Source organism: Oculina patagonica, chromosome 1 (genome assembly GCF_052425735.1).
Source record: "Oculina patagonica isolate OP01 chromosome 1, crgOcupat, whole genome shotgun sequence".
In the NCBI taxonomy this organism is placed as follows: Eukaryota; Metazoa; Cnidaria; class Anthozoa; order Scleractinia; family Oculinidae; genus Oculina; species Oculina patagonica.
This window is the reverse complement of record NC_135758.1, coordinates 12,038,100-12,049,904: the sequence shown is the minus strand read 5'-3', so window position 1 is coordinate 12,049,904 and position 11,805 is coordinate 12,038,100. Positions and strand designations below refer to the sequence as shown.

Genomic DNA, 11,805 nt, shown 5'->3' with positions numbered 1-11,805 from the left:
CCCGGGGGTACACCCGGGGGTCTGGCACGTTCGTTTCAAAAACAAAACAACGCGGGATAATATTTGTGTCACAACTGCACCATTCCCTTTGTGTTCCAGGGGTTTGCCCGGGGGATTTCCCCGGGGTTAACCCCCGGGAAAGCCAATGATGAGTGCATAATAGAGTTACAGTCAAACCGGATGTTCTTTTTATGGGAACTTTGCAATGTTGCGGCGCAATGTTCCAATTTGGGTTTGCTCCATTCAGTATAAAAACGACGATGTTATAAGCTTTCTTTGTCAACAGTTTATCGTAGTATCCTATTTCTGAAACTTTCACCTCTCATCTTAAGAAATTAAAATTATTCACTGTTTTCCGGGATCTTTTCCGAGGTTAAGAATATTTACAATTCGACGTTTCGATCAGTTTCACTGATCTTCTTCAGGCTGTTGTTAAAAATGACAATATGGCGGATTGTTTCTCATGTTCAGCTTGGTAACCGCGCCAATAAATCGTGACTATTATACGACGTATGTGAAAAAAGGCGGGAAAATGTAACGAGGTCTGTCAAGTAATTTTACATTTGTGATACTTCACTGACTATTATAGTCTCCCTCACGATCGAAGAAGGAGTTCAGGATTGGCTTCCACGTTTCAACATGGTCAAAATTGTTAAGGACTTTCATTCCGCGATGTTTTTGTCGCAGTGATTCAATTCCTTCAAGAACTTTCCTTTGTCTCAACCCCCTATCTGTTGCTACGATTTTTGCGTTTGTCCAGTCAATACTTCTCTGGCACTCAATAGTGTGTCGTGCCAGGCCTCCATCTTCTTTGCCCATTCGTCTTTCGGCCGATAGAGTGTTTCCTTTTTGAAGGTCTTCATTTGTTAATCTGACTTTGTCCATGTGTTCTTTCTTTCGTGTTTTGAACAGGCGCCATGTTTCTCCTACGTACACTGAATTCTGGCAGGTACACGGAATCTTATATACAACACCTTTCTGCTTTTCACCAAGGGGCTCTTGACATGTACGTTTAATCTCTTTGATCTTTCTTCCAGGCTTGAAAGCAACTCGAAAAGAGTGTCGGTTAGCAGTTCTCCTGAACCGCTCAGACAACCCTTTTAAGTGCTACCGACTGGAATTTTCGAGAAAAAAAAATTCAAAACTCCTAATTCGCATTTCTTCATATTCAGTCAAAAGAAGCCCTTTGGTGAACTATTTACGAAAATGACATTTAAAATTTTCAAAGGGTTTTTATATTTGAGAAAATCGGCAAAAGGTTAAAAGGCCGTTTTCGCGTCCCCGCCGCCATAAATTTTGTCGAATTTTTGTGGGTATTCAAAACACTCGTACGGAAAGAAGGTTGAACGTATGAAATTTATCTTTGGCAGGTATGCGGGGCATCCAATATACTATACAGAAACCCAAAAATATTGCAAAACGATGCAATTAAACATATCTTTTTTAAAGCCCGAAAATTGGTATTTTGAGCACTTTGGTAAACACTTGAAACAAGGGTAACTTTGGTGGCAAAAATCGTGTCCTGGTACATCGAAATTTGGAATAAAAAATAGATCGGCGTCAACTACTATTATGGTACTGTAACATATAAAAAATCCAGCCCGGGCAATTGAAAAAACACCCGTTAAGAGAAGTAAACGCATAGTGAATATTTCATGTATTGACTACAAAAATTGTCACGGTCACGCAACACTAGTAAACACATTTCGATCTGATTTATTCAATGCGTTTTAGTTTTGCTCACTTTGGCTACAGTTTATGCTCGAAAAAGTCTACCTATCTTATGTATAATTTACTGTTTTGTATTCATATAATAATTAATTTTAGAGGATGGGATAATTGATCTGACCGCAAAAATACAAAGGTCAAGTTTCGTGTCATATTTACCGACTTTGCCGCTCACACTGTGTAACTTGCACTGTGAAAGAAATAAAACAATTCAAAGCGAAATGTCTTCACAAAGTAGTCTCGAAGCGTGTCATATTTTATCCTGGTGGTTCTGTTTCATTAAATTACTAACTATTTAACACTGGTAAAAGTTATTTTTAGTTCCGGCTGTATCGATTCTGTAAAGTTTTTCGAATACCTCAGTCTGTGTGTCAACAACATGAATTTTGCTAATACAGCATGTTTTCATAAACAAGATGATGATCTTATCGACAAGCGTATCTATAGGAGAACATCGAAAAATGAAGTAACTGTGTTCAACTGCTTGTATATTTTCCTTTTAAGAGTGCGGGTCCTCGACTTGATATTATACGCCAGAACTGATACATGTACATGTTTACCAAGAACTGCAAGAACTGGAATTAGATGTTTGTCTGAATGTCTGTTGATTTCCTGTTTAACAATAACAATAAAAAAAAACACTCTTGACTATAAAGCAAAAGATACTATACCACCAGCAGCAGCTTACCATACATCTCCAAACATAACAAGTAACGATTCTCGGCTGGTTGAGTAAATACCAAACACATTCGAAAAGGCGATCTCCACAGCTGTTGTCAGCCGTCGTCACGCTCTCCCCTTCGCTCCACTGTTCCCAAGCTGTCTGCCTTTCTCCCGTTTGCAATTTTTACACAGGTTCTCTGACTTTTTACCGCATTCACAACCAATCTCGAGTCACTCTTTGTACCTCCAGACTCTTAAAATCAAATTCCATCCTTTGGATAGCGGGGAAAGGGAAGGTTTTATGCGGGTGTTGGGTGGGGGGTAGGGGGTCAAGGTTTATTTTGTCATTGATCTTATTGTCCCACGAAGTGACTGACCAGATTACCTGGTGTAATCAGTTACCCTAAGGTTTAAGATGGTAGTAATTTTAGCGATTTTTTTGAGCAAGATTTAGCGACAATGTAATTTAGCGATTATCAGATTTTTTTAAAAAAAAACAACAGGAGTTCTAGCAGGCCCTAGAAAAAAAGATACCCAGTGTAAACCAGTATTTCATAAAGTAATACCTAAGATGGAAATAAATGTTCAGTAAAAGAACAGAATCACTAGACGGCATTGTCAGAAAAAACAAAGTTTCGATATCCATTTCTTAAAAGAATTTTTGATGTCGACTATGATTAATTTCTTTTCCTTTGGGGAGGGGGGGAGGGAGGTACTAAAATTGAACGAGTATTAAATTTGACGAAGACTAATTTTAGCGAGTACTTTTAAATTTAGCAATTTTCGTGCTACTCGCTCAAATCACTAAAATTAGAAGCCGTTAAAAATTGCACCCTTGAGGTATGTTGTACTGACAGCAGCCTGGGAACTAGCTAAGGGTTGGCCCTCAGCCCTCAGATACTGAGGTGGACAGGAATTCAGGAAGAGAGGTTTAACTTAAAAAAAAAACAACAGCGACAAAAAACCTTGTAGTAGAGAGAAGAAAAGGACCAACCTTGCAGAAAAAAATTGGTCGGAAATCATTTTCTGTCTCCACTTCTCAGTATTTGAAGGTTTGCCCCTTGCCTTATTAATCGGGCGTGGCCGATTTATAGTTTACCCTTTGGTCGTCCTAGAGCGTAGTCTCCTGGCGCGGCCAAAAAGACGGGGATAGCTTGGGGTTGCTACAAAACCGCTACGGGTGACGCATACCGCAATGATTTTCATTTTAGTTTTGACAGGAAATCGTTGCAGGCACACTTGGTCGACTTTTGGGTTAATGTGTAATCAGGTTGTGTTTTTTTGCTTCGGCGGAAGGACAGAGAAAAAAGCTTACGGGGCAAAGTACAGTATGGGGCCCAGTTCTCGGCCACTTTTGACGTAAACTTGTATTTCTTACCTCAGAAGAACCGCAGGAACTTGAAATTTCTCCCAGAGCTAGCTACATTATTCAGCTTTTTGGTGTAAAGCTATCGACCGGTCAAAAATTAATTTGCCCGAGCAATAATAAAAATAAAAGCTCCATTTGTGGGCCCAGTTCTCGGCCACCTTGGCCCAGTTCTCGGCCACTAAAAAGCTTGTGCGTAATTATCTGTAAAAAAATGCTCAATTAATTTTCACAATCATAAAATCACTCTGTAAACCTATTTATACTATATCGATCCCAAATTATTTTTATGATGCTTTGTTTCACTTTAGAAAAGAAGGATTTTAACGCACCTAGTTGCCTATGTGCAGGTTCTGGCAAAACCGCATTGTGTGACCCGTGCATTTAGATGGTTTATTTTGCAGTGAAAAGGTCTTGAAAGATTTAGGTGTTGTAGAAATAATAGACAAGACAAGAGTCAGCTCAAAACTTAGAGATAAGATTGAACTTTATTTTTAAAACATTTATTTCTTTCATTCTGGCAGCAGCAGATGAAATTATATTAAAAACCAAGCGCTAAGCTGTGATAGCGAGCAGGGTGGCCGAGAACTGGCAAATACGCAAACGTCGCAAGAAAAAAATTTCGAAGTAAATTAAGACCAAAAAATACAACGGTTCAACGAAAAGTTAACTAAAGCAGAAAGCTGAATTATTCTACGTTTCACATGCCAAAAATTAGCTCGTATGGTGGGGGCTTTTGGATAAAATACGAATTTAACTACATCCATGAATTTGGAGCCGTAAACAAACAACTTTTTCGGGAATGCAAATTCACCTACCTCCGCGTAAACTCGACGTGTGAGCTTTCTATATCGAATTGAACGATCAAACTCAAGATACTTAAAGCACATGAATCAGTCTATCGTTTGAAGGAAATACTTTTTTTCTTTTGATTCAACTGGAGTGTGAAAAAACGCGTTAAACACAAAGTGGCCGAGAACTGGACCCGGCCGAGAACTGGGCCCCATACTGTACTGATATTCACCATTGTGAAATTGCACTTACTTTGACAAGTTAAAGTTATTTTTGTAAATGAAAAAGGTAACGTCATTGATGTCACGCAGTGTTTTTTTTAGCAAACTAGATGGTTTGCTGGTTTCTGACTATGAATGGGGGTGTGATCTTGCGGTATATTTTTTGAGCCTGACTCCGCCGTAAAACTTTTTTTTTATTTAGCAAGAACTGTGTCGATTTTCATTTCTGAACAATTGGTCGTCAAGTCGTTTGTCACAAAGAGTAGAATGTTTGTACAGCATGTTTTGGAATTATTTTAGATTTGGTTAGTAAGACGCTTCTGAAGACCTGAGCAAAACATTGGGAATGTACAGTATTAATAGGAACTTGATTGGAATTTTTCACAAGTTGGATAAAGGTATCAACTGAAAAAAATGGAATTCAAAATGAGAACTTGGATTTTGTTGTAATTAAATTTTATCGCGGATTGGATGCATAATATCACGGCTTTGAAAGTCTTCAAATAATTAGAAAGGTTCCTTTCTTCCTTTTGATCTTATTGTTATTTTCATGTATTGATTATTCGAAAGTGGTTTTCGTTGATACGAAAAAAAAAACGGGTTTTCACTGAATTGCTTGAAATATTTTTAGACGTAATAATATTGGCTTAATCAAATTACATTGTGCACGAAATATTTGTTATTCTTTTGTCTTGAAACTTTGAGGAAATTGAAATTTTTGTTTGACAGTAGTGTATGAAAGGCATTTTATAGAACTGAATAAAAAATAAGAAACATTGATAAAGGTTATTTCAAAGATTTATTTTGCCTGATTTTGAAGGGTTTCAGGAGTTTTAAAGAGTGCTGGTAAACGGCTGTATGTTGTTTGTGATTACGGATCTTATTTAGTTTCGAACGCTCTAATTTTTGAAAGGTTAAAACAGGTTAAAACCGGGCGGTTTCATGAGTTTTTTGGGTAGAAAGGTACGGTGGTGGTCAAAAAAAAAATGTTTAGAAAGGAATGACTGTAGTAGCACGTAAGTCGGAGGTTTGCGTGAGTCACGGGGTATAGTATGCGTGAGCTGGATTTCCGGCTTCATAACGGCATGTTTTGTTTACTGAAAGATACACTCGACGTTTAGTTAGCTTAGTCGGCTTGGGAAACTATTTTAAAAATGAATGTTGTAATAGTTAATTAATAGTAATCTAGAATTAACCCACTCTCGATTGGAGTCTGTTCTGGATTCGCGCTACCTTTTCGCCGCGAAGGAATTTTGTAAAATTTCGCTAGTGGAAAGAGGTACTGTAAGAACAGTATCAATAACTCAAAAGGAGGAACTTCTTTGTAGCTCTGAATTAAGACGTATGATAAAATTTTAGAATAAGAAACTTTCGATATATGGTTTTCATATTGTTTTTGTCAATTTCCTTTTGTGGCAGATTTTTTGAGAATCAGCTTTTCTTTCGTGTGATGACAGACACAGGACAGAACGAGAGGTGGATGAGAAAGATGCCGAAGATGAATATATAGGCACCGAAAAACGACAAGAACCGTCAAGGACTTATCTTTAGAGGGCGGGGAGTTTTGGCATACTGTATTTCGAGGACTGGACTGGACTAGTAAAACGCGGACTAGTAAAACGCGGACTTGTAAAACGCGGACTAGTATAACGCGGACTAGTAAAACGCGGACTTGTAAAACGAGGACTAGTAAAACGCGGACTCAGGTAAAACGCGGACTTGTAAAAGGCGGACTAGTAAAACGCGGACTAGTAAAACGCGGACTTGTAAAACGAGGACTAGTAAAACGCGGACTTGTAAGACGCGGACTTGTAAAACGAGGGCTTGTTAAGCACGGACTTGTAGAACGCGGACTTGTAAAACAAGCGCTTGTAAATCGGATAAAACTAAACGGTTTAGCGAGCGAAACAATTTGTGTTTGAAGCTCTTGTGTGTTTCTTCGACGGCATATTTCTAGCTTTTTTGAGCACTCTATCGTCTGTTTTAGCGTGGAGATGTTTTTGCAGTATAGCACATGTTCGTTCTGCAAACCCCTACTAAAACAACGGGATTGATGCTATGAGTTGTGTGCATATGTTTCTTTCTTTCCACTTCTTGACGTCTGTTGAGTGCAGTCGTTTGTATTGCTCGCACGAGGTAGAACGGGGCCCGTCCAGAAATCAACAGTCAATCGTAAATAAAGGTGACGGGCCTACACGACTCCTACGTTCGTGACATTAGAATATTTGCCGTTAAATGTTTAAATTCGGTCTTTCGACCTTATTTGCTTCTGACTTCTTTCTGAGGGTACTGTTTTAATTTGGGGGCAGTATGTGGTAAATAAAGGTGACGGGCCTACACGACTCCTACGTTCGTGACATTAGAACATTTGCCGTTATATGTTCAAATTCGGTCTTTCGACCTTGTTTGCTTCTGACTTCTTTCTGAGGTTACTGTTTTTTTGAGACATTATGTATTGAAGAGAGCCGTAAGATGATTGTGGCCAAGGAATTCGAAGTGTCTAGAGGCGTTTTACAAGTCCGCGTTTTACTAGTCCGCGTTTTACTAGTCCAGTCCAGTCTACAAGTTAAAGACACATCAAGACCACCCCACTGTGAATTGCCATAGCACAGACGAAATTATAGTCAATATCTTATGTGTTTTTAAGAGAATTACATAAGAACCAAGGCATGTCTTGTCTTGCCTTACATTGACATGCAATAATTTGGAAATACTAAGCTCGTAACAGTTTAAGACAGAATCCATCAGGAATTTGAGTAACATTAATTTTAGTTACGCAAAAATTGAGCACCAGAATAATTTAAATCCTTGTGTTCTTTCATACCTTGTTAAAGGCTTGACATGTGATAACACCAACATAACACCAACAACAGTTCTTTATCAGTGGGGATTGAAGAAAAAAATGGAAACATCATCACACAGTTGACCCCCATGCAAAAACACTCCAGGATGTCACGGGGCTGTTTGGTGTCCGTTTGGCAATTTCTAACTTCAAATTCCAATGTTAAATTCACATTAAATTTTCAATATTTCTTAGTTGTCTAAATTTTACTAATTCTTTTAAAAAAACTATCACCTGCCAAACATCCCCAAAAATCACTCAAAAAATTACAAAATACCGCAATACATAGATACATGGGATGAATGAAGTTTCCTTGGATTCCTTGAAACACCAACAAGATATTTCCGTTTAAGGTGGCTGATAATGGGTTTCAGTATTTCCCAGTCCTTATACTTTGGTTCAGGACTAAAAGCCTTCATCAATTGCTATTACAGTAATGGTATGAAACAAATGTTCAATCATTCATCAACAAGTTGTGATCATTTTCTTGACAATAGTAGTTCCCCGGTAAACAGTTGTAGTACTGTCCCATCAAAGTGCAATGCCTGGAAAATACCGAAAAGCACACGACCTTCAGGTGAAACCGCACCTTACAGTATTACCAATACACTGCACTTTGCTAAGTCTTAAAACTTTACATTGTCTAGTCGTCTACTTCAATCGTTTATTTGTATTGTGTGAGATACATTTATAAATTGAAACCATCATGTCATTAAGTAATAATGCAATCTCGACAACGTTCTAGATATTATATTATGCACACTAATACAGCTCATGCAAGCCCTGTGACTTACACAAACACAGTCGGACTGAGTGCTACTTAAGTAACTGCTTCGTGGTTTCTGCTGTACTGAACCCTGCCTTTCAAGGCAAAGCGCCCGATTTTAAGCTTCTCAAGCTTCTCAATGTTCTTGTTTTAGGATATGTGGGACGATTAAATGCAGAGGGCCACACAACGTTAGGAAGACTTTGGCACAATTCTTTGTCGTATCTCACGTAGCTTGGAGATGCGTGTACTAGAAGTCACTCGAGGTGTATAAAACAGTAATTTTAAATGCACGGCTAGTACGACGACACTTAGTATTGGACAATTTATTAGGAGCTAGCTTATGTGTACTAAACAGTGGCGGATCCAGACCTTTAGGTAGGTGGGGCCCCCAATCATCGTTACCTGAAATTAGCTCTTGAAGATGATTTTTCTTGGTCCCGTGGGCCTCGGTTTAGCCTAAAAATAATGGGGACCGGGGCCCAATGGCTTCTCCCCTTGATCCGCCACTGTTTTTAATAGTTGCAGACGCAACAGAACACAGAGCATTTTAACTTGGTCCCGCATTCATGCAACTACATTCCTGGACAAGTTCTTGCAACATGACCACATAAAGAGCCCTTTTCCTCACTTGTGGAACAGGAACAGCTAGTCCAAGTTCATTGCAAAAGAATTGTAGCTGCTACAGTTTTTGCTTCGAAAGAGAGTTTGCCTAGACCATTTCCCACACAAGGGCCTGGCCTAAAAAAGCACATTCTGAAATCGCTAAATTAAATAGTCACTAAATCTTGCTCAGAAAAATGGCAAAATAAGTAGCCGCTAAAAATAGCAACCTTAAGGTAACGATTACTTCTGCAATTCTGGTAATCTGGTCAGTCACTTTGTGGGACAATAAGATCAATGACAAAATAATCCTTGACTCCCTACCCCCCCCCCCCCCACTACCCCCACCCAACACCCGTATAAAACCTTCCCTTTCCCCGCTATCCAAAGGATGGAATTTGATTTTAAGAGTCTGGAGGTACAAAGAGTGATTCGAGATTGGTTGTGAATGCCGCAGTAAAAAGACAGAGAACCTGTGTAAAAATTGCAAACGGGAGAAAGGCAGACAGCTTGGGAACAGTGGAGCGAAGGGGAGAGCGTGACGACGGCTGACAACGGCTGTGGAGTTCGCCTTTTCGAATGTGTTTGGTATTTGCTCAACCAGCCGAGAATCGTTACTTGTTATGTTTGGAGATGTATGGTAAGCTGCTGCTGGTGGTATAGTATCTTTTGCTTTATAGTCAAGAGTGTTTTTTTTTATTGTTATTGTTAAACAGGAAATCAACAGACCTTCAGACAGACATCTAATTCCAGTTCTTGCAGTTCTTAGTAAACATGTACATGTATCAGTTCTGGTGTATAATATCAAGTCGAGGACCCGCACTCTTAAAAGGAAAATATACAAGCAGTTGAACACAGTTACTTCATTTTTCGATGTTCTCCTATAGATACGCTTGTCGATAAGATCATCGTCTTGTTTATGAACACATACTGTATTTGCAAAATTCATGTTGTTGACACACAGACCGAGGTATTCGAAAAACTTTACAGAATCGATACAGCCGGAACTAAAAATAACTTTTACCAGTGTTAAATAGTTAGTAATTTAATGAAACAGAACCACCAGGATAAAATATGACACGCTTCGAGACTACTTTGTGAAGACATTTCGCTTTGAATTGTTTTATTTCTTTCACAGTGCAAGTTACACAGTGTGAGCGGCAAAGTCGGTAAATATGACACGAAACTTGACCTTTGTATTTTTGCGGTCAGATCAATTATCCCATCCTCTAAAATTAATTATTATATGAATACAAAACAGTAAATTATACATAAGATAGGTAGACTTTTTCGAGCATAAACTGTAGCCAAAGTGAGCAAAACTAAAACACATTGAATAAATCAGATCGAAATGTGTTTACTAGTGTTGCGTGACCGTGACAATTTTTGCAGTCAATACATGAAATATTCACTATGCGTTTACTTCTCTTAACGGGTGGTTTTTCAATTGCCCGGGCTGGATTTTTTATATGTTACAGTACCATAATAGTAGTTGACGCCGATCTATTTTTTATTCCAAATTTCGATGTACCAGGACACGATTTTTGCCACCAAAGTTACCCTTGTTTCAAGTGTTTACCAAAGTGCTCAAAATACCAATTTTCGGGCTTTAAAAAAGATATGTTTAATTGCATCGTTTTGCAATATTTTTAGGTTTCTGTGTAGTATATTGGATGCCCCGCATACCTGCCAAAGATAAATTTCATACGTTCAACCTTCTTTCCGTACGAGTGTTTTGAATACCCACAAAAATTCGACAAAATTTTATGGCGGCGGGGACGCGAAAACGGCCTTTTAACCTTTTGCCGATTTTCTCAAATATAAAAACCCTTTGAAAATTTTAAATGTCATTTTCGTAAATAGTTCACCAAAGGGTTTCTTTTGACTGAATATGAAGAAATGCGAATTAGGAGTTTTGAATTTTTTTTCTCGAAAATTCCAGTCGGTAGCACTTAAATATGGTATGGTCACGGTTCCACGACTTTCCTGTTCTTCCTGTTCTTTCTTGTCTGTCTGTTGATGTCTTTGCTCCATAAACCTTCTCACGGTCTCTCTGGGATACCCATTCGCTACAAACACGTCTTCGACGTTGTTCAATTCTTCTGCCAGGTGTTTTTCATCGCATAAGGCTCTCGCTCTGTCAGTAAAACCTTTCACAATCGCTCTATTCATGCTTTCTGGGTGATTGGACCTTTCCTTTACATTTATGTTTGTGCGAGTCTTCTTGTAATAGACAGAGCATTCTATCTTCTTGGTCTTCCTGTCTACAGTCTGTTTCAAATCAAGTACTGGTAAAACATCTCCTTCTTGGTCTTCCTTTGTAAACACAATTACTCCTGGCTCAATGGTATTGAGGTGATCTAGTATTTCTTGAGCTTCTCCTTCTTTGCATTTGGTCTCACTATCATCTACGTACCAGAGCCATTCATTTAGGGGATACGGAGACATTTCCATAGCTCTCAATTGGAAGTCTTCCATGTATATGATTGCAATTTCACTCGTGGCACCAAGGCCTATTGGTCCACTGTCCAAAACAAAATGGCTTCCTCCGTATTCACAATAGGTCAGATCGAACATCCACTTTAACAACTCCATTATTGATGTTACACTCATTGTAACATCATCATCTTTCCACTAGCTCCAACGCTTTGTCAATAGGTATGGAAGGGTACAAGTTCTTAACATCATAGCTGACCAGAATCTCATTTCTCTCTACTCTCCAATCTTTGATTTTCTCTTTGAGCCCTCTGGAGTTCTTAACATAAAGGCAACTCTTCCCTTGTATAGTTCTTAATATTGGGATTAGGGTCTTTGAAACCTTCTC

General features: G+C 38.7%; 1 protein-coding gene across 1 annotated transcript; it reads right to left on the bottom strand.

Moving 5' to 3' along the window:
* Positions 1-573: 573 nt before the first annotated feature.
* On the bottom strand, positions 574-11,576 carry LOC144645121 (uncharacterized). The gene is made up of 2 exons (XM_078504602.1): positions 10,953-11,576; positions 574-1,038 (listed from the first exon to the last, which is right to left on the bottom strand). Exons 1-2 carry the CDS (start codon positions 11,574-11,576, stop codon positions 574-576), a joined length of 1,089 nt encoding a protein of 362 aa, XP_078360728.1.
* Positions 11,577-11,805: the final 229 nt, after the last annotated feature.

Coding starts and splice junctions, on each gene's coding strand:
- LOC144645121 (XM_078504602.1), bottom strand. CDS start 11,576: ATGGAGTTGTTAAAGTGGATGTTCGATCTGACCTATTGTGAATACGGA. Junction 1,039..10,952: donor AACAGGAAAGTCGTGGAACC/GTGACCATACCA, acceptor GTTGCTTTCAAG/CCTGGAAGAAAGATCAAAGA.